This window comes from Mixophyes fleayi, chromosome 7, assembly GCF_038048845.1.
Source record: "Mixophyes fleayi isolate aMixFle1 chromosome 7, aMixFle1.hap1, whole genome shotgun sequence".
Lineage (NCBI taxonomy): Eukaryota > Metazoa > Chordata > Amphibia > Anura > Limnodynastidae > Mixophyes > Mixophyes fleayi.
Window position 1 is genome coordinate 62135725 of NC_134408.1, and position 23494 is coordinate 62159218.

General features: G+C 37.5%; 1 protein-coding gene across 3 annotated transcripts in view; it reads left to right on the forward strand.

Moving 5' to 3' along the window:
* The window catches only part of MYO1B (myosin IB), a 172366-nt gene that overhangs the window by 38538 nt on the left and 110334 nt on the right, over window positions 1–23494 (forward strand). For all 3 annotated transcript variants that reach the window (XM_075179930.1, XM_075179931.1, XM_075179932.1), the window contains exon 4: window positions 12597–12691. In XM_075179930.1, coding sequence (XP_075036031.1) covers window positions 12597–12691 — 95 coding nt within the window. The remainder of the gene's footprint in view (window positions 1–12596; window positions 12692–23494) is intronic.

Genomic DNA, 23494 nt, shown 5'->3' on the forward strand with positions numbered 1-23494 from the left:
AGATACAACATCCTCTACATTGTGGAAATATACCTCATTGTACCCTTGTACTTTTAACTTAATTTATTACAATAAATCTGATATATATTACCCACATAGTAGTAATTGTTTTTTTGCATTAGATACATTATATATAAGGGTTGCTGTGCGTTAGGCATATGTTTCCAAGTATTTAACTTCTGACGCCAAGATTGAATAAAAGGTGCTATTCAGGTGCCATTTTTCTGCAAATGCTAACAACTTGACGGTTGCCTAGTCTGCCATGGTGTTTAACACCAAATGAGACATAATGTCACTTATTCGGGTATCTTCATTGTTACTTCAGTCCCGATCCATGCTAGTTGAGAAGCATACCCACGGAGCCCAGGACTCGTTTACTGGCTCTGTTGTATAGTACACATAAGTGACTAAGGTATAGTAGTACCACCCGACATATTTATAATATGTTCCCATCACTTTGTAGAAAAGTCAGCTTTTATAGGTGATTGTTTAGGAAGAGACCTAGGGGTAAATGTATAAAGCTGCCAGTTTCGAAAAGGGGAGATGTTGCCTATAGCAACCAATCAGATTCTAGCTATCATTTTGTAAAATGTACTAAATAAATGATAACTAGAATCTGGTTGGATGGTATAGGCAACATCTCCACTTTTCAAACCCGCTGGAAACCTGCAGCTTTATACATTTACCCCCTACTTTCATTTCATATCTGTAAGATAGACATCAACTAGGCACACTTGCAGAGAATTACATCCAAGTGTATATGTAAAGAAATAGCCATACGGGTACACAAATTGTGCAGAAGAACTTCACCGTTCTTCAAATGAGGAGGGAACACAAGAAACTTTAACAATCCTTTTCATAATATTTTAGTTGATGTATATAAATGTACTAGGAGTGAAAATGAAGCTCTAAAGCAGTGGTTCCCAAACTTTCTCAGTTTGAGGCACCCTTAGGGACACCATAATCTTTCCAAGGCACCCCTAAGCCAAATTAATTACCGGGTAGTCCCGTTTTTTAAGTAGTTGGGTCAAAATGACATAAGATGTATTTAGGCCCCTTCACCATCCTATTGTGCCCCTTCATCATATCACTGCGCCCCTTCACCATATTACTCTGTCCCCCTCTTCGCCATCTCACACTCTGTGTCCCCTTCTTCGCCGCGTGTCTCTCTCTGTCCCCCTCCTTCAGTGTGTCTCTCTCTGTCCCCCTCCTTCAGTGTGTCTCTTTCTGTCCCCCTCCTTCACTGTGTCTCTCTCTGCCCCCCTCCTTCACTGTGTCTCTCTCTGCCCCCCTCCTTCACTGTGTCTCTCTCTGCCCCCCTCCTTCACTGTGTCTCTCTCTGTCCCCCTCCTTCACTGTGTCTCTCTCTGTCCCCCTCCTTCACTGTGTCTCTCTCTGTCCCCCTCCTTCACTGTGTCTCTCTCTGTCCCCCTCCTTCACTGTGTCTCTCTCTGTCCCCCTCCTTCACTGTGTCTCTCTCTGTCCCCCTCCTTCACTGTGTCTCTCTCTGTCCCCCTCCTTCACTGTGTCTCTCTCTCTCTGTCCCCCTCCTTCACTGTGTCTCTCTCTCTCTGTCCCCCTCCTTCACTGTGTCTCTCTCTCTCTGTCCCCCTCCTTCACTGTGTCTCTCTCTCTCTGTCCCCCTCCTTCAGCGTGTCTCTCTCTCTCTGTCCCCCTCCTTCACTGTGTCTCTCTCTCTCTGTCCCCCTCCTTCACTGTGTCTCTCTCTCTCTGTCCCCCTCCTTCAGCGTGTCTCTCTCTCTCTGTCCCCCTCCTTCACTGTGTCTCTCTCTCTCTGTCCCCCTCCTTCAGCGTGTCTCTCTCTCTCTGTCCCCCTCCTTCAGCGTGTCTCTCTCTGTCCCCCTCCTTCAGCGTGTCTCTCTCTGTGCCCCCCTTCACTCTTCTTTACTTACCTTCTTTCCTGCTGCTCCTCACTGAGGCTGGACGGACGTGAAGATGTCACGCCCGGCAGTCAGTGAGGAGGAGGATCGGCGCTGGATGATTCTTAAGATGTTCTTTTTTTATTTCCACCCCCCCCTCTTTCTTGCTAGGGCGATCGCGGCACCCCAGGGAGCCGCGGCGCACAGTTTGGGAACCGCTGCTCTAAAGTAATCTGAATGCTCTTCTATGTTATTTCCCAGTGATGTGTGTGTGTGTGTGTGTGTGTGTGTGTGTATATGTATATATGTATATATATATATATATATATATATATATATATATATATATATATATATATATATATATATAATGTGTGTGTGTATACCGTGTCTATACATAAATATATACATATTCTGTATATGAAAACCTTTATGTATGGGCCATATAACTGAGCAACTTTTATTCCTGTTCTGAATCATTTCTTAACTTTTTTTCTACCCTATAGATTTACAATATCCTGTATTTATACTAGGCAAATTTTACAGATTTCTAATCTATTCCCTGGGTGGAGTGGCCTATTTTTATAAAGACATCAAGCTGAAACTCTACTGATTCAATGCCCATTCACTGAAATTAACCAGAGCCTGCAAGTGACTGATTTGATGTTTATTTCAAAGAAAGCACATGGCAATAATTCATAGCACCCAAAATGTTTTTCTTTTTTTAGTCCGTCCAGTTTGAGATAACATCAGTGATGTGGCATGATTCATGATTAAAAAGTCAATGATTCCCGTAGTATAATGTAGATATATGTACTTAATTCTTCTGATCGGAAACCTTTCCACATCAGGAAACCTTAAGCAAAATCATAGCAAATGCAGGAATGGAGTATTTTTCTAATGTTATGACAACAAAATTGAAATATAAATGAAGCATAAATAGACAATTCAAATCCTGCACTAATGAGCCTTTACAAGGGACAAACAGTCTCAAAAATGATGTGGATTAAAACATTAGGCCAGAGTCATTAAAGGGGGCAAAGCAAAAAAAAGGAGTGACTCAAAACCTTTTAAACTCAATGTTGGGCGTAAGGATTAAGCGCTGACTTTAAAAATCGTATGTTGATAATGCCGATTAAAAGCCTTAGAAAAGGACCAAAGATGGGGAAGTTGTTTGTTTTTTTTTGTTCTTCTTTTAATTGAAGTTGATACACAGGATCAGTTTTGCACTTCGATGATCTCTCTATCTAAGGTAAGAAATATATCACTGTAGTGTTATATAGATATAAAAATTTATTTTATTGACAAAAAGCACAATTAAAAGTCAATATCACATGCTAAAATAAAAATATATAAAACAACTCAAACTATGGATCCGGACCTGTTAAACTAATAAATATCTTGTATATAAAAGTCTCCTATAGTGCACATACAGGGAAAAATATATAAATTGTGTTCTCCAAAAAGCAGTATTTTATGCCTTGATCCTGGATGGTTGCTATAATCAATATAAAATCAAGAAACCATTCCACACTTTCCAAAATACGATTGTGTTAGATATAATCCATATAGCAATATCATACCCTTTTGTGGATCATAATAATGTTAACGAACACAACCAGTCATATAATGTTACAGTCTATACATCATTCAGGAGGTGTAGATCTTGCATGGAACATCCGATTCATGGAGCCCTGCTGATGGTATATGACTCCGCCTGCTAGAACTGCGTGACGTGTTTGTCTTCCGAAGTAAATATTTCTTGCTCACAGCAGTGATCTTACCCCACTCAGGACTTTATAAAGAAGAAATTGGAATATAAAGGTGGAATCCAGATATTAATCATGGTCTCTCATTCTGTTACTGCATCCAGTAGGCACAATCCAATTCAGGTCCATTGATCACAATAAATAGTAATAAACTGATGTGTTTCTCCACTAATATTCTGTGGTTTCTTCAGAGACCTTGATCAAATGACCTGAAGTGGATTGTGCCATTGAGTGTCATAATTTAACTTGGATTATATATGCATTTATCCTTTTATACATTATATTGTACTTGGTGTTATTTATAGGTATCAGGTTTTATTTGTTTTACCTGTTTGCATAGAGTGTAAATAAATTGTTTTTTACATTTAACCGACCCAGGTGTATATATGTGTACGTATATGTGTACATATATGTGTGTATATGTGTATAATCTATCTCTGAAGCCAACATATCTAAACTTTGAAGTGGTTTCATAAGACTACTTTTAGAACTTTATTAAGTATGCAGTTCATTTGGAACAATTGAACACATAACCTACTTTAAATTCTTTTGGTGTGGAAGAACTTGACTGGCCCACACAGAACCCTGACCTCAACCCCATCGAACAGCTTTGGGATGAACTGGAACAGAGATTTAGAGCCAGGGCTTCTAGTCCAACATCAGTGCCAGATGTCATAAATGCTCTACAGAATGAATGGGCACAAATTTCCACAGAAACACTCCGACATCTTGTGGAAAGCCTTCCAAGAAGAGTGGAAGCTGTTATTGCTGCAAAAGGGGGACCAACTCCATATTAAAGTACATGTTCTTGATTACAATGTCATTACAGTCCCTGCTGGTGTAATGATCAAGCATCCGAATACTTTTGTCCATATAGTGTAATTGTCTTAAATACTTGATGCTGGTTTACTATGGTGGTCTGGATAGAGATATAGAACACCATATGTTAACAGTTTTGTGAAAACAATAGAATAAACCATATGTATAATTATATAAACCAATAAGATAAAAACAATGCGAAATACATGCAAAGGTAGAAATTTGAGAAGTAGTGACACAATAGGACTGTGAGGGTAACTTATTTTTCTGATGACATAAAAAAACAACTACTTGCAGCCTTTACACAATGCAACATTTATGCATCATAGATGGCATCAACTTTCATACATTTTTTTTTTTTCCATAATTCATGCTTTTGTAAAGTTTTATAATTCCATCAGAATGACCTCTGTGTGGAATATTGTGAGAGATTAGGGAATTTGTGTGATATGTTACAGTTAAAATCACTCAGGTTTTGAAATACCTTATTCTTCTTCATCTTGGCGTAAAACCTGAGTTCATTGGCACTTCCTACAAGCTCCCAGGCTCAGATTGATTATTAGAGTATAAAGACGGTCGCTTGTGAGGGTCAAGCCTATCGCAGTTTGACAGTAGACAAACATTGGAAACACTGCTTCATATCCTTCTGAAAAGTACAAAAACATTGTGCTGTTCTTCACGAAAAATTGGCCAATTTGTACCGTGTTATACACCTAATATTCTGTGGGGGATTTCCTGAACACCTGCCACATTTTGTATCCACCCGACACCATAGCAACCTGTGGCTGATGTATTCATTGTTACAGCTCAAGGGAGTTTTACCTTTTTGATGACTACTGTTAAAATCGTTTTTTCTTTGTCATTACATTTGTAAATATGCATTTGAAAGAAGTAAAAACCTGCAAGTTAGTATGTGTTGGCATCTGTTCAAATACATTGGAGTTTCACTTCCAAAATAAATTGAACATGGCACAAATGGTAAATCGCACCCATTCTATGTATTTAGTAAAAGTTAATAGTATAGGAGCAATATGTCCTGTATTGTAGATTATAAATATAGTAGATGTCTATGGGTTCTGTAATCGTGTAAAGGCAGCATATATTTTTGTGTGTATATATATATATGTATATATGTGTATATATATATATATATATGTATATATGTGTATATATATATATATATATGTATGTATATATATGTATATATATATATATATATATATATATATATACAATATATTTTTTTTTTTATTGTTTTTTACTGTGTTCATATAAGGACAAATTCCAGCACAATTGTTGAAAACGAAATCATTTTGGTAATGAGAGAGAGAGATATGGGTGTGTGTATTATAATAAATATGTTTGTTAAGCTGCTGTATATGTGTAAGTGGCCATTAATAAAGGCCTTGTGGAGAATACACATGCTGCATTGCTCTGTTTTAATAGAATAAAATCTGACCTTATGGAACTGTATTCTACAGATGGGTATGCGGGTTGTTGCTGATAAAGTTATTGTAAAAAAAAGTTGAGAGAAGATTGTATGAGGTGGAGGAAAAAAATATGGAACATCGAGTCTTTTTTAGATGTGTTTTGTCTAGGATATGTTACTATTTGTTATATTGTGATTGCAGTTAAAAAAAATAAAAAATGCCTCACATTCTTTTTTCACACGACTTGTTCTGAAAATCTTTGATTTAACGATTTGTGGTGTTTTCCTGGTAAAGCTTGCCACACATCGGCTGATTCTGGCACTAAGCCTGAATGACTGGATCAATGTCAAACTTGGCCTTGCTGGACAAGATTTGGCTGGTTAATGCAGAGACCAAGTGGCCTAAACAAATTATTGAGACCTGGTGGTGAAGTCAGAATACAAAGGCAGTAGGTGCCATCTTACAAAAGCATTTTCTAACATGCCTGAAGATAATCCTAAATAAATATGCTTGTAGACCACATTTAAGAAATACAAGTTGGTAGGGGCCCTTATGTAGCCAGTTGCTTTAGAGTAACCACTAACCCTAAAACACAAGTTGGCTTATACAAACGATACTGAGGACATTGAAAAATATACATAAAATGTAAAAGCTTCAGTTGCTTATCAGAGTTGAATATATGTAAGATAAAGTTGTGATTATGGGGAGGGGTAAATATTTTCCTACACACAATAAACTTCCTGTTATTAATCCCTTTTGAAGGGTTCTTCAGCCAGCCACATTTGCAGAAAATTGCCTCTAGCTTACACTCTGCTAAACAACAAATGCAAATAAAATATCACACATCTCCATTTATTTCAGCATATGGGAACGTATATGTAATTGTAGCTTTTTATATATAGGATAATTTTGTGCTTTTTTTTTAGGTTTAGTCGTTCTATCCTAACCATGTAATACTTGAAGATCTGCTTAACGTGTAAGACCTGGAAGGAGACTAAATTTTACTTGTTTTTTTTTTTTACTAAATATACATATGAATATTTGTGAGTTCCACACGTGTTCAGATGTTGAATGATAGAAAACATACACAAATAAAATGTTGGTACCAGGCACTCAAGGATCAATCCTGGGTCAAAATAAAGTCAAGGGTAGAAGTCCTGATCGCAGCTGTTTGGGATTGGTTTGGTGGCTTCTCCTTCAAGAACAATAGACTGATGTACAGCTCAAACAGGTTTAGAAATAATTTGTGTGTTGACACTTAAATTTCATATTTAGAGCAAAGTGAAAAGTGTTCATAATACATGATTACTGGGAATATTAGTGACATAGCCTTATATTTGTTTTAGAGCAATACATGTCACCTACACACTGATGCACATCTGAGGAGATTAAGCATAACTAAGCATTTATATAAATTTACAGTGTTACGGCTGTATTGTTTCTCTTATAATCATATTTTTACATGTCCTGATGAAATTAGCAATCTTCTGTGCATTAATAAGAATATGAACCACACAGGTATTTGCAGGAGCATGCTCACTGTGTTACTAGGAAATATATTGGGACATCATCAAGCTGCCTTCTTTTTAGTTTATTGGTTTCAATGACAAACCCCCCAAATGTCCCGATATCTGTGGGACAGTACCGTTTTCAAGGGATTATCCCGTCGTCGTGACAGTTGGCACATTTGTTAGATTACTGGGAGTGGGGAGGTATTTCTACACTGACCATGATGCATGTGTGCCTCATGCTCCAGCTTTTGCTGCATACTGCATTTAAAGGGTACATTTTCAGGGGAGAGTGGAAGGTTCTGGAATGACCTAGATCTTCTGAAGCTCTAAGCTCATCTCTGGAAGATGTAATATGTACCCATGTGGCATGGCTACACTCCCATTGCCTTGACCAGTCCTCAAAGGCATCAGAACCTTTGCTATACAGCCAAGAACTTGTTTTCATGATCATGAGGGATTTCACACTGCTTTTCCCCCCATTATAATCTGTCCGGGCTGGATATGTAATTTGCAGGGGGACAACAACCGTGCTGTCTGCAGATTTTTTATTTATTTATTATTTTTAAGGTTTAGTTAAACCAGGACTTACCTTGGATCACTGGCTTTATACCACATTTGTCAATTGAGCTATATCATCTATAGGAAATACTGACGCTCACCATTTTGGAATTTCTCACTGTGTTTCATAGAGATATATTCAATTGCCGGTGGGCACTGCTTAGTAAACTGAATGTTTATCTGCGTTGCTGATCAATTGGATAGTTTCTAGCTGATACCACTGTTTCATAATGGGGGCAAAAGCCTTTTAGCTGAAATATAGGAGAGATCTCGTGTATTGCAACTTTGTAAGAGGATACATTGTGTCCCTGAATATTTCTATTAATTGCTAGTAAGCAAAGTCAACATCAGCGCTGCGTCTCGCCCTCCCTCTGTACATATATCACTCTCCCATCTGTTGTGTCCACCCTAACTGATGTCTTGGATCACAGCATTGTCATTTGGTCCTGTTTAGCTTTAATTACATTCTGGCTTTCATGTTTTGGGATTTGACAGATCTATAATAAGTAAAACGCATAATTAAAGGAAAGCACATGAAACATAGCATTTGTGGTGGTAGACTTTTTCGTAGTGAGATCGTTTAAATTTCAAAGTGAAAGGTTATTTTTATACTTTTTCTTTAAACGTTATATTGGTTTACTACATCGTCCACTATCGACTTTTTAAAGAAGTAAGATCACATTTCAAATTTTGGGCAAACTGCTGGAGAACATGCCAAACGTATTTTTTTCTGCCTTGATTATTTGTTTATTTTTCAATTATTGCATATGTAAGATACATCTATTTTTCTACTATGTGCTTTATAAGTCAATATATTTTAAGAGTATTCAAAATGCAAAAAAAGTATGTTCTAATCAGATCCGGTAAAGGTGATATGATGGGGATAGTAGTGCTGCAAGGTCCTCCAAGACCAGATTAACAATTATGATTTTGTTATAAATTGATGCGCACGATTGACCCGGCTTTTCATAGTAGAAAGTGTCATATATCGATATGGAACAGATATCGTTGATACAAATCTGTGCAGGAGAGGTGATTCAGAGAGTTGGATAGATATCTATGAAGAAGTCAGGTGGTGAGGGCACAGATGATTATTGGGGAAATCCCTGAGTATGGCAAATTCGGTCAGGCCAGTCATTTTTCTGAGTTTTTGTTATAACTTCTGCTTGTCCATGTTGGTGCTTGCCATAATAAGGATTTCTATGTGCATTAAGAACACATTGCTTTTTAAGTATTTATATAATGAAGGATCTCCAAAACACAGTTATTTTCCCAGGACATTTTGCAAACGAGCAGGTGAATGTTCAAAGCCAGACATTAAGGAGCCCTAACAGTGCATGTTTTCCACATCTCCTTGCAGGTGTATTCATTACTAACACATTTTAAAAGAGCTACAGCTGGTACTAATTATTTCACTTGGAAAACCTGCACAGTTAGAGCTCCCTGGGGACTAGATTTGGGAAACCCTGGTTTATGCAGACCAGTAGTGATTTTCACAATGATCATGAGGATGATGGAAATATGCCTAGAATATTATTCATGGTTGTATTTAGTAGATATTTTTAAAATTAATGTAATACTTTTTTTATAGCAGAAATATACACCTGCAATAAACACTAGACCTCTCAACATGAAACTATAAGCCTTGTGGACACACCTTGCTGATCCAATTGTCCCCCAAATCTTGTGTTTGATTACATTGCTCTGCAAACTACTTTGTATGCACCCAGCCAAACATGTATGTAATGCCCATCCTCCAGTGTAGTACACACATAGGGACTGATGCAAAATTGTCCGCAATTGCACCCCAGACCTCAGGTGCAATTTGTGTTCATTAACACAGTGCAGTTGTGACCATATGCAAAGCTGCAGCTCCACTATCTTAAGATGCATGTCTGTTGTAAATAGTAGCATATGTATCTGGCTTACGCTAGGCATACATCACTTACTTACAATATAGCATAAACATCTCTCATATTTTTCATTTAATCACACACAAAATGCATAATATATGCCAGAACGACAAAGATATCACCAATCGGCGCAAGCGAATCATTTGCAAATAGCCAATTACAAGAGCATCTTTAGTGGTGGAGATCGTGATTATCCCCACCACTATTTTATTTGCGGGTGGGTCAGGAAGAGATGTTACTTTCTCAGGTGCATGTGTGTCTTTGCAGTGGTCTGCATCTGTTTGCAGTTGTGAGAACATGCTCTTACTGTTGTACTCTGGCTACTTTAGAATGCCCAATCCTGCCTATCCTGTCGCAGGAAAGTGTAAGTGGTAGAATCATACTCAGCTACATGGGCATGTAAGCACTTTCCTGGTCATACACAGAGAGATTTAACCAGACATAGTGCTCACACTGCATCAGTCCTATATTCCCTATCCTCTAGCATCTTTGAAATTTAAAAAGAGTGGAAGAAAATATTGAATACTGTAGTTTATTTAATAAAAAAAAAAAAAAATGTTGCAAATCTTGTTTGTAGTGAGGGATATTATTTAAAGTCTGTCTGCATTATTTTCACCAAAAATTAAACCACAAATGCAAGGCACAGCAAGTGCTTTTTATCCAATCCACCCCATCAGTGTGTCAGTGTAACTGATTTGCTGATGGCAAATTTAATATAATACTGTTGGAGCCAGTCCTTTTGTAATTGCAGGGAGCAGGATTATCTCCCATTTTACAACTAGCCTCCAGATCAGGACACTTATCAGTGGGGAACCTAGAGAATCCTCTCCCCCCGTCATGATAACCAGCTTGTTGGCTCAAATTATAAGTAGATGTGGCTCAAGAAACTTCCAAACTTCTATTCTTTTAATGTATTCTATGAAGTCGGTTATCGGTGGAATAATGGATCATGTTTGGAATGTTCTGAGTCAGCAGTGTTTGCCACTCGTCACTTGGACTATTAGGTTGTGGCTAGCAGGGATGATGCAAGCAAGTTTTCCGCTGTGCTGCCTTGTGACACATCCACAATTACCCATGAGAATTTTATGTTCCGTTTAGAAATTCTCTAATGTGGTGAAAGAGACAATGGTTTCCAGCAAGTGTGTTTAGCATCGAATTTCTGTTAGACATTATTGTTCAAAGTGATCTCTTTATTATGTAATTTTGTAAACATTATAAGGAAAACCTTTTTGTTTGAGGTTTACATGCAAGTATAATAAAAACCTAAAGAAAGCCAGCCCGAGCATGAGAGTGGATTTGAAAAAATGGCAGTCTGCTTGAGCAACATGCACCCTTGAAGTGAAAGTGTTGATTTGTAAAACCACTCCAGTCACACCTTGAAATTAAATACCAGAGCACTCTTATCTTATATTACAAATCTGTCCAAACTTCTCAAGAAAACTAACATCTCAAACATTTCATTTCCACTTTAGTGATCGATTTATAACGGCCGATGGCAAAATGATAGTTTACTGAGTTACTGCCCTTGGTTGTTTCAACTTGAACTACATAATTTATATATTCATGTTGTTAAAAGAACATCATTCCTGTAAACATAAAGTGATTGGTAAATGTAATCTTCATTAGATTTAAAACTTATTTTTTAACATTAAAATTACCTGATATGTTGAAAAATAAACCCATAAAAATGGATGAAAACATTTTGATTTTAGGATTTTTTTACAAATTTTTTACTTCCACCATAGAATGCGTTATTTACATATTGACATGATTTGAATGTTGACAGTTTTGTAATAAAAAAAAATATATATATATTTTGCCTGTAACTAGTGACTTGTAAAGCATATTGATTTTCTGTGAATATAACCGGAGTCTTTCTCGGTCAAACAGATAACCCATGTTGATTATCACCTAGTAACCCATTATTTGTAACAATTTCTTCCCTACTATCTTTTTATCACAAAAATGATGCAAACACTAGTGCACATTAAAGGATATTGGTTTTACTTAAGTCAAGAATATTAAGCTATTTTATAATGTACTCAATGTCTGCAACCTGCTCACTTGTCTACTAATATGACAAAAAAAATCTCAGCATGAATTGTAATATAAGCATTGCTAAATTGCTTCATAGATATAATAATTTTTAAACTTTTAGAAGACCGTTTTCATGTGTTGTGCATTTCATTAATATTGCTTTTTTTTTTTTTTATAATACAGCGTCTTATGGAGGCTACAATATCAATCTAGAGTAAAAAAAAAGTCATGAGACTTATTTTAAAATGCATAATGTAGGAGTAAAATGGAAAGTTACCAAAACTAGTATTTACACAAACCTGGTCATTTAGATGACCTATAACATAAAAATAGTAGAGCATAGTTGATGAATGGATTAGTAACAAGATGGTGTAGTACAAACCTCAATGGACCCAGTTATTTTTTTTTTCCATGTGTGCACAATGTACTATTATATATTTTTTTTTTTTTGATATTAAGTATAGCTAAATAAGTATGGTGCAGATAGAATCTGGTTGTGACTACCAATAATTCTGGACTGAATCCACTACATCTGCCACTTGCTGTGGGGCATTTAGGTTTTCCTGATTTGGTTTGTTGTTAATGTTTTTTTGTTTTTTTTATTATGTGTACTAGTTTTCTTGGAAAATGCTGCAAGGTGTATTTGTTGTGTTTTCTAAACATCTCCTTTCTGTTACAGCTATGCTCTTTCTGATGAAGCATATCGTTCTCTGAGGGACCAGGATAAGGATCAATGCATACTGATCACAGGCGAAAGTGGAGCAGGAAAGACAGGTACACGTTTGAACACTCTATCCCCTTGTATCCCCTTGTATGACTTCAAAATGCAGAGGATCCTTGGCTTCAGATTAGGTCAGGTGGATGCTGAGAAATGAAATGGTTTGGCTGTTCTATTGGTCAGATGAAGGCTCACAGAGTTCGTACATAAACTATACTGCGGTGATGCAGCCGGGAACTGTTATAAAGAGAAAAATGCCCGGTGCTGCTGCTCATGCCAATATTTTATAAGTAGGTTGCCTGATGGGTAGGTCAGCAGTGACCTTTTTATGTATCTTGTGGCTTACTGGTAAGGTTGTCTTATGCATAACACTTAGGGATTATTACCAAATAAAGTGTATTTAACTAGTGTCACAAGACTGCAGTATTAATTGAATGCAATTGATAGATTTAATTATGCTTTAATGTGCTAAGTTTCCCTATATCTGTAGTAAGAACTATATTACAGAGCTAAATAGACCATAGGTTTTTAAGTTATAATTTGGGACCCAAAACATGGATTATATCATCATCATCTTCAGTTATTTATATAGCGCCACTAATTCCGCAGCGCTGTACAGAGAACTCGCTCACATTAGTCCCTGCCCCATTGGAGCTTACAGTCTAAATTCCCTGACCCACACAGACCCACACACAGAGACTAGGGTCAATTTTGATAGCAGCCAATCAACCTCCTAGTATGTTTTTGGAGTGTGGGAGGAAACCGGAGCACCCGGAGGAAACCCACGCAAACATGGGAGAACATACAAACTCCACACAGATAAGGCCATGGTCGGGAATCAAACTCATGACCCATGGCTGTGAGGCAGAAGTGCTAACAAGTAAGCCACTACGCTGCCCGTTACAGAAGATTGGGTTACATGACTTTTGCTTTCAACAATTGTATTGTTTACAACTAGCTGCTCCACTTATGTTTCATCATTATTATATTTTATATATAATTAATGTACATGTCCCAATTTTCTATTCCTTATATTTAAATAACATAGGAGAGTTGCAACCATAAATACAATATTTCTGAACCCCTTGGGCTCTGGGCAAGGGGAATGTCCATAGTTCTAGGTGTGGAAGGGTTTTCAGGGCAAATATTATGTTTTGACTCTTGTTCCCCCTATAACTTGAAAAAAAAGTTAATGATAAAAGAAAATAGTAAAGTAATTAAAAGGATGTGATGCTTTTCTGCTGAGCCAGTACATCTGTGTAGGCTGAGCACAGTACTGTCTAAATGGACTTTGGATCACTACGAACCCCATAATCTTATGTTTATCAGATGTGAGAAGTGCATTTTATTGCATTATAAATACTCCTTTTCAATAAACGTTAATTTCTAAAACTTGGAGAATAAAAATAAATAGTATGAATTGCATTTTGCATGCAGAAAAATCTGATTTGTATTGTGCAGTTGGTTATAATAAGAAGAGAGGACACTTTCAGGCACAAATGTTAAAACCTGGAATCTGAAAATGGATCAAAAAGCTGATGTACAAACAAAATTTTGGACCTCAGATAAAAAGATTAAAACCCTTTTTTGTTTAGACGAAAGTGAGTAAGAGTATAAGGTCTGGAAGATCTTCGCTGTATTATTCAACACCACTGGTTAAAAGAAAATAAAATATACAATGAAAAATATAATTTTTCAATTGCTTTCTTATACTGAGGCGTTCAGAAATAATTTTGTTTCCTGTGCATGAACGTAGGACACAGGCAGTAGGGCTCTACTAGACTGGATCAATGGGTGTCATATGCCTAACGCAAACCACAAGCTAGGTGCACTACTAGTTTGTGGAAACTCCTCCTGAGAGTGAAAAGTAGGAGTACACAGAGTGGACTATTCTTTGCATCACATTTTCAACAATATTGATGCAAAGTATGACGTGTCGGTTGTTCTCGTTGGTCATTCTTCAAGATATCAAATATCAAAGTGTAGAAAGTTTTTTGAAAGAAAGTAAACAAAAATAGATCTGTCTAATATGCATTAAAACAGTTAGATATGCAGGAAAGGAGTGTTAATTGTGCATGGAAGACTAATCTGCCATTCCCTTGTAAGGAAGAATGTCCTAGGAACTTTATTTGCAGTACATCTTTTTTTCATTAGTGTAATTGAAGCCATGCTGTGAAAAGGAGACAGTCATTTCCTGTGCCTGTGGAAAAAGAAGTTTTCACAGTTTCACTATGGTGGTATTTGATTTTTATTATGTATGCAAATGATTATGCAATCCTTTAATAATTAAGGGTATGTTTCCAGGATTTGGTCGCAACTGTTTTTTATTACTATATATAGAGTTCTTAAAAATATTTTATAAATCCACAATTCCTTAAACATACCTACAGAAATGTGGATATTCCAGATTTAGATTGTGTTCTTCTTTTCCACTGGTTAAATATTTGTTTTATGGAACAACAATCTGAAAAATGGAAATGCTTTAATATCATACTTGCCTGAACTCCCGGGAGGCTCCTGAATTTAGGGGAGTAGGCAAAGCTCCCACATTTGCCTAAATTCACGGCATGAATGGAGGGGTGGGGCTTAATCACGTCATTAAACTATGTGGTGACGCGACAAAATCAACACGCCCTTCTACCCCATGTCACATGACTTTCTTAAAAGTTGGCATGTATGTTTAATAGTAATCCATGTCTAGGATATCTTATAGTGCCTTCATTATGATTTTGTATGCTTTTACAAGGGAACAATACTTTTTAATTCATATCTCCCAATTGGTAATGGTTTGTAAATAATTTTCATTGGTCGTTGGTGTATTTGTATGTATTGTTTGCCATGTCCTGGCATTGTGTGTAGAGTTGGTCATGGATCTGTTGTATTATGCAATACTGTGGATTTCTGGGGTACTTTTCTACATTGTACTTCATTGTGCATTAACTTAGTGTTTGGACATGATGTTATTACCTTTTATACTTTAAGGGGGATGACATTTCATTCTATGAAACAGCTGTGCATATATAATAATGAGATGGTCATGATAGAAAAAATATTTATTATGAACCACTGCTTCTATCAACCAAGAGTGTATTGTGAGAGATTGTGTTGTCACAAACAAGGAATCGCTCACAGTCGAAAATTATCCATAAAAACTGTATAAATGCATGTAAATTATAGAAATATTAATGTAACATAAAAACACACTAAAAATCAATAGTTCTATTCTTCAATGTCACCAATGATAATACTATGACTATCATTCAATAGCTAAAAAAATACAGAATATATTTCCTAAACTGTATTTATGAATGAAAGAGTGATGTGGGAAGCCACTACATCAATGGTCATAACCATGCTAGGTCCATTGATATGCTGGGGCTGCAGCATTGATATGGTGGCTTCCAGTATTGTTGTTTCTTTCATTCATTCATTCTGCAGTCAGTCCAGGGTGGAATCCTCCTCGGCAGTATTGCTTACTGTACGGAGCTATCGCTTGTACTGCATTACAGTACACAGGACCGTTCCATTCATTATTTTATCATCCAGATAGGCTTATATAGATCTCTTTATATGTGGGGTTTTAACCATTATTCTAATAAATATATACTTATATACTACACCATCAGATCACCACCAGTTTCTCTTTGAGTTCCCCAGGGCATATAGCTTTACCATCACTGAAGACCAGTGTTCAAAGTGGGCTGGTAAACAGTGGTACCACCACTTCTACTGCTTTTATCACAAAACTAGCAAATTCCATTCATTCTAAATTTTCAGTTTGTCCACTGTAGAGACTATAGGGTCTCCTATAAGCTTACATACCACATACTATTTGTCTAAATTTTGGAAGCACTGGCCACTGTTGAAGCCCCAGCAACAGCATCAATCAGATACACTCACTGATTCTTTATATACAGTAAGCACATTTTAATCACTGGGAGTGCTTTTTTTTTGCTTATAATAGTACACTATTACGCTGTTTACTTTTGTTCGGAATACAATGTAGGAGCAAAAAGCTTAAACTTCTATGATTGTGCACCTAGAAAGGGAATGTATATGCTATATAGTTTGGTATCTCTGCAGGCTGTGAACATACTTGGGGAGTTCACCACCTCTTCGAGTGCTGCATTTTTTTTCATATTTTCCTGGACCTGGCCTTGCCATGATTGACATTTTTTTACGCTGTCCACAATAATGTCATAAATGATTTACTAACGGGCCATACCGCCAAGCTATTGTATTGTGAGATGATTATTACACCTCTGTTAGAATTAGGCGAAGTACACACTGGAGCATTTTCTTCTAATCGGGCAAATCAGTTGACATATGACCGTTGGATTGGAAGTCGGGTCAGTGTGTATAGTGACACGATGGTCGAAAGTCGTTCCAAAGTGTCGATTGTCGGCTCATTTGGTTGGTCGTACTGTTTAATATTTTCGGACCAATCCACCGAACGATCATGTAGTGTGTTTAAATTTCCGATCCATCCAAGAGCAACTCCCGATAGTTCCTCAAGCTGTGACTCCTTAGAGGGCTGGTATGTTATTTTCTGATGCCTGTACCAGTTCCACTTGGTGTAGTATCAGCACGGTCACTCATTTGGTAATTAGGTGCCTCTAGCAGTAAAGCAATAGCAGGTGTCTATTGCATTAATGGGTACAGCATATGTCTGCCATTTTAATTAGAAACCTGCAATAGTTCAGTGGAAGTTCATCACAAATTGATAATAGCAAAGTGTTGCAATATGAACAATTATAAACTGTTTATTTGGCTGCTTTTATTGGTTTGCACTTTATTCATTTAATGTATATTGTAAATTTTGTATATGTTAATAAAATTATTCATTTGGATCTAAAGAAGATAATACTGTTCATGGAGAACTTCAATGATAGCCTAACATGTTGGCATTATCAAACCCAGAGCTTGTAGTGAAATTGCTGTTCTGTATTTAAGATCAGCAGGCGTTCTTCCTGTTGCCAGAAATCTTAGGGTAGCAACCAGTCTCTGCTCTGCAGATGTGGGTCTCCTTAAACAGGTGTCCTCTTTCTGGATGATAGGGGTGTCTAGTTGCAGCAGTTCCTGGAATGTGGGTTCATTCATTCTCTGGAAATTCCTGAAGTCATTGGGGTTGTTGTCCCGTATCTCCTGAAGCAGGGACGTAGGAGAGAATGAGTCTCTTCTCTTGAACCACTCTTTGGTCCAACAAGATCTATTCTTTCTCCTTCTTTCCCTTCACATCTGTACTTAGTCTTCTTGCCACAGCGAACAGAAAAAGAGCAGTTGCTTGTTGTTCTTAAACAAATCTTTTTTTACTAATATGGATACTGTTTATGTGTGGCTGCAAACGAACGTACACTGTACACGTGCTAACCAATGTAGGGAGAAAACATGTTACCTTCGCTTTTTTAGGAGGTTTGGGGATGTTACTATTGAACATGCTCTGCCCTTTTAAATTTCTTGGGGATATTGTTACATGGACGTCATAATTTCAGTGTGTACAAAATTCTGTTCTTTGCTCATGACAATATAGCTGTGAAAAGTCGCTGCCTGGACGGGTTGGTCTTTCGTTAATCGCCTAAAATGTGACTAGTGTGTACGCATTAATTATCCGAGCGATTGGACCTTCGGTCAAAGGTAAAGCTATTGTAGATAACTCGTCAGTCGGAAAATTATTCAGACTAGGTACACACTGGAGCGTTTTTGTCCAATAATCGGGCAAATCATCCAACATACAGCCGTTTGGTCAGAAGTCTGGTTAGTTTATATAGTGACACGATGCTCAAAAGTCGTTCCAAAGTGTTGATTGTCGGATCATTTGGTTGGTTGTACTGTTTAATATTTTCCAACCTATCACCTAGCAATCAAGTAGTGTGTATGCATTCATGCTCAGGACCTCCATAGAGTTTACAGAGTCGTGTTCTTTTCAGCCAATGCTAGCAATGAATGTCCCGGTGAATAAATGTAGAGTGTGCTGTAGGAGGAATAATTAATTTGTTCATTCTGAGTCTCAGAATGAATTCAGAGTCTCCGAGTCACAGAAGCTAACGAAATTCGTTAGGACATGTGGATAGCTATAACAAGGCAGTTTTAATCGGTGTGACAATGTGACAAGAATGAATGAATATTGTGCTGTCATTCTCTGAAGACTGGAGGACCAGATGAAGAACACAGATCTGAAGGTAAATCCTGTCAGTGTGTATGCATGAATCGCCAGACTGATTTGAACTTCAGTCATAGGTACAGTCGTTTGAGATAACACGTCGGTTGGAAAATTCTTCAGTGTGTACCTAGCCTTACAGTGAAACTGTAGGAAAAGGAATTCTGGGGAAAAACAAAGGAAACAACTGAACTGCACCAAAAGCCATTGTATCCCCAGTTTCAAGCAATAAAAAGTTGGTTAAACGCACTGAGTGTCTTGCTGGAATATCACAATGCCAGGAGGTTGCTGACACGTCTATACGTATTGTCATGAGCCGTGGCAGCTTGTGTTTACCTTTTTCTCGTGTCCAGGCTGTCACCATGATGATCGGGATGTCACTTCCTCCCCATCCCGGCCATCACCAGGGCAATGGCCGGGTTGCTCCTCCTATCAGCGCTATGTCCCGGCACAAGGGGGACAGCCGGGCGCGAGCGCAAATTAAAGTAATTAATCATTAGCCATCTGTGGCTATTTACAGCTCCCTGTGCCTCTGGTTCCTGATTGGCCAAAACTAGTATTTAAGGCAGAGGGCTTAGCTCACCTGCCGGTTATATCTTCTGTTCACACACTGGCTGACCTACTTCATATCCCTCTGGATACTCTGCCTTTAATCTGTCTGATATCTGTTGTGACCTTGTGACCTGCTGTTTGCTGATTGTCCCTGATATTTGCCTATTTATTGGATCAGCCCTGTTTGCTACCTGCCCACGACCTCTGACCTTTCCCCGATACCTGTCTCCAGTATTCAAGCCTCCTCCACTCTGTTCTACGGTTATTTGTGTTGTATGTTCTTTGAAAAAGTTAGCACACTGCTAACGAAACGCGTTAGATAGGACCCCCTGCACCTGGATTGCTCTCTTTGGAGGAAAGCATAGCTCTGTTAACACAAAGAGACTACTCTGTATTATAGGATTGTGATTATAACATCATCTCAGCGTGTATGCAGAATTCTCATTTATATATGAGGCAGCTAACATCGGGACATTAGTCCTCGGCTGATTGGAAATCCAGCACCTGAGTACGCTCAATCCGAGACCGCTTGGACATATCATCATACTTATCAGCGGACATCTAGTTTTACCGGGATGCCGGTTCATTGTGGTGAAGCGCTTTATATCCGCATCCATACCATCTATTAGATCTCGGAGGAGACTCACTATAATATCATTTAGGAGATACAATCAGTGATTATTATATCAAGCCCCGGACCAATATACTCTACAGACGGATCCAGTTCATGCACCCTTGTGCTGCAGCCGCATTCGATGAATGGGTGAAATCTATCCTGCTATACACCCTTTGATGACACAGGATTGTGTTCATATTTACTGATTTTATCATTGGCATTGTGTACTGGCCAGACACATCTATCATTGTTATTTGATGTGTACATGTATATTGTGATGTAATATTGGACAACCACTGTTATATTTTCTACATGCGAGTTCTGCCATTGGAATAATTTATATATATTTCTATACCATAGAATAAAGTTTTATCTCTTCTTTGGACGCACCCTGTTTATTTTTGTGGTTCTGTGCTACGGTTATACTGATGAGCCTTTATTACCCTAGAGCTTAAATCCTGGGGGCATCAGAGTACCTCCGAATAACATCAGTTCGACGGTGAAGACCTCTATTAGCCTGGTTCTTAAGACTTATATAAGAGCCATAGCCCTAACATATAGAAGTCCTTCCCTCCCTCCTCTCATGTAATGTTTTTTGGCACATATTAGGCCAATTTCTCACTGTAAATATGTCTTTGCAAGGAACTACTTTTTGCTCAATTGTCTATAGAAGCCTCATAGGGCCACACCCTTTTTTTTTACATTACATACTCCTTATTCGCTTAAGCACAATTTATGGGTAATTGCAACCGCACCAGTTTGCCTGTGACACTATTACATAAGGTAGTTTAGCTGAATTTTACTTAAATAAACCTACTTCTCTGTGCCAACACATATGATAACATGAGCTTTGAACTGCTGTGTACAAATAAAAGTGTAAGCGGAGAAAAAAGTTAAAAGAAAAACAAAAAAAAAAATCATACGTTTGACTCTGACAACAATAAAGGTAGTATACTTTTGCTACATTCCAAAATTCAACAGTGTGTTCAGTTGATACGATATTGGACAAAGATATCAGTGTGTTGATATTACTAAAAATAATCCTTTTTAGATTTCAAAGCATTTTGTTAAAGCTGTGTACCTGTCCATCTTGGACTTTCACTTCAGATCTCACCTTGAATACAAATCTGTCCTCCCTCAGCTATGCGTTAACTGGTGTGTTACACAAGTCCAGCGAATAACTAAACACACACTTCTTCATAGGAGATTAGAAATGTTGTAATGTGAATTCCAAAGTGCTTAGAACTCAGATGCCAATAATTCCTTAGTGAACCTAGGTAGACTACAGACTAACCTCACCCAGACATAGAAGTATGACACACACCCTGCTTATTTATTTTCTGGTTCAGAGCCACTTACCTTAGCCTGCATTCTTAAAGCTTTTTGAAGGCTTGTACACTGTATCTGTAAAAGAACCTGAACCTAGAACCCATTGTTTCCTTTGTCGGCATATATAATCGCATTTTTAGTAGTATTCGGGTGTGTTGCGTTGTATTTTTCTGAATGCATTATGTTCCATTCAATGCTTTTAATGAGGATAAATACTTTGGGCAAACTTAGTGACAACCAAATGCTAGAAATAAACACTAGTAATAAACGCTAATCTCCTGCGTATTTGCTCCCATTTTTACTAGAATCTGTAATTTAAAAAATACACTAATGCATATGAGGCCTTAGAGATGGATTTAGTGTTGCGTTGTAGACGGAAATCTGGAAAAATAAATAGTTTGTTTTTGGTTTGTTTTTATTTGCTTTTTTAAATCAAAGGGGAACTCATCCCCAAGCTAAATATGTATTTTAGAGGAGATTCACATAAAAAATTAAAGTTTACTAGCCTTGTAAGTTTGCCAGATCCGCTGGGGTCCCTGATGACAAGGTTCCAAAGTTGTTTCTTCTTAGCTGGTGACCAACCAAGTATTATACCTGCTCAAACAGGCAGAGGGGTAATTAAGAAATGCAGAGTAACACAAAGGGGATTTGATGGAAACAGCAAATGACACATCCAAAATAAGTATGTTTAGTCTTTTTGTCTGTTTATTTTTTATCTTAAAATCTGTTCATTCAAGACAAATGGGCTTAGGGAGGAATTCAAATAGGGAGGGGGACAGAGCAAGGCTCAAAATCGTAAAAAATCAGTGTCCTAAATTAAGAGCAGATTCACTACAAATACATTTTATTTAGAAATCAGTAACGTTCAATGTTCATGTTGTGATCCAATTTAAAATCAAGCAATCTGGACTCTGAGCATATGCCTGTAATAATCAAAGCGCATGGATAGAAATGGGCAGAGGGCACTATAGCAGTCTAGCTATGGGGACCAGGCTGAAGAGAATTTAACTGGGGTGTTGGAAATAAAACAAGCAGTGTGCTTCATCCTGTAGACAGCGATCAGGCTTTGGGAATGTGGTAGCAGGAAGTAAGCAAAGGAATGGTGCATCTGTACACTAGTGGTATTGAAGATGAGATGTCTGATTCTCTTCCAGAAGGGGGATATTTTGGCACATTCCAAAAATATTTAGAACATGTTTCTGATCGTAGCGATGCCAACATAGATGAGTCAGGGAATATTTTGTTGCTTTTTGAAGGAACTAGGTACTGAGGAAGGAACACTATAGTGGCATTTTCACGGATACGCATTCAAGAGGCTGGTGACGCAATGATTGTTCTGATGCGTGTCCATATTTTGGGTTTGACTGTCTCTCCCATATCCTGCTCTGAAACCAGAGGCATATAGCAAAAGGTGATATATTGTGGTAAAAGGCCTCTAGCAGAAGATCTAAGCCAGCAGAGAGTTTTTAGTTCGGTGCGCTGCGGGTGATTGTGACACTTGCATGATTCTTTTCAACAAACATTGTAACTGGCGATATTGGGAAAAGCAGTTGTTTGGGATTTGATATTTCTCCTGAATTTCTGCAAAGGAAGAAAAGCCTCAGAGGGGTTTGATTTTTGTGAGCAATACTTTGATTGGCCCAAAAGGAAATGATGAAACCCAGACAGAAATGCTGGTTTGCCCCACATTGGCATGAGTGTGGTGGATTTGGAAGGAGGTTACATTTTTGGGTATGTCTGTCCCATATTTTATGGTAGAAGGCAACAGTAAGGAATCTTTTAAATATCAGACTTCTGATTTGAAAAGGAATCCAAATTGAGGAGGCAACAGAGATTGTTGTGTTGGTGAGAGAGGAGTCAATATAGACCAAAATTCTAGAACCATGCTTTTAGTTTAGTTTGCTTTTATTATATGGACTCCTTCAACTCCACCCACAACTATTTTTTTAGGGTACTTTTCTAAATTAGTTTTTACATAAATGTGTAAATGTATATTAATTATATTTATATATACCCAATTTGTATGTATTCTGCCTGAGAGGCTATTTTATTATTTCCCCACTCATTGCAAATGCCTGTTTGTAGAAGTATTTGTGGAATTTCTGTTAAACAAAAATGACTTTTTGTTGTAATATAAAGTATAAGTGTTTTTCAGTCTATTGGCATAACATCTGAAAGAATCTTACATTACTTTAAATGTGCAAT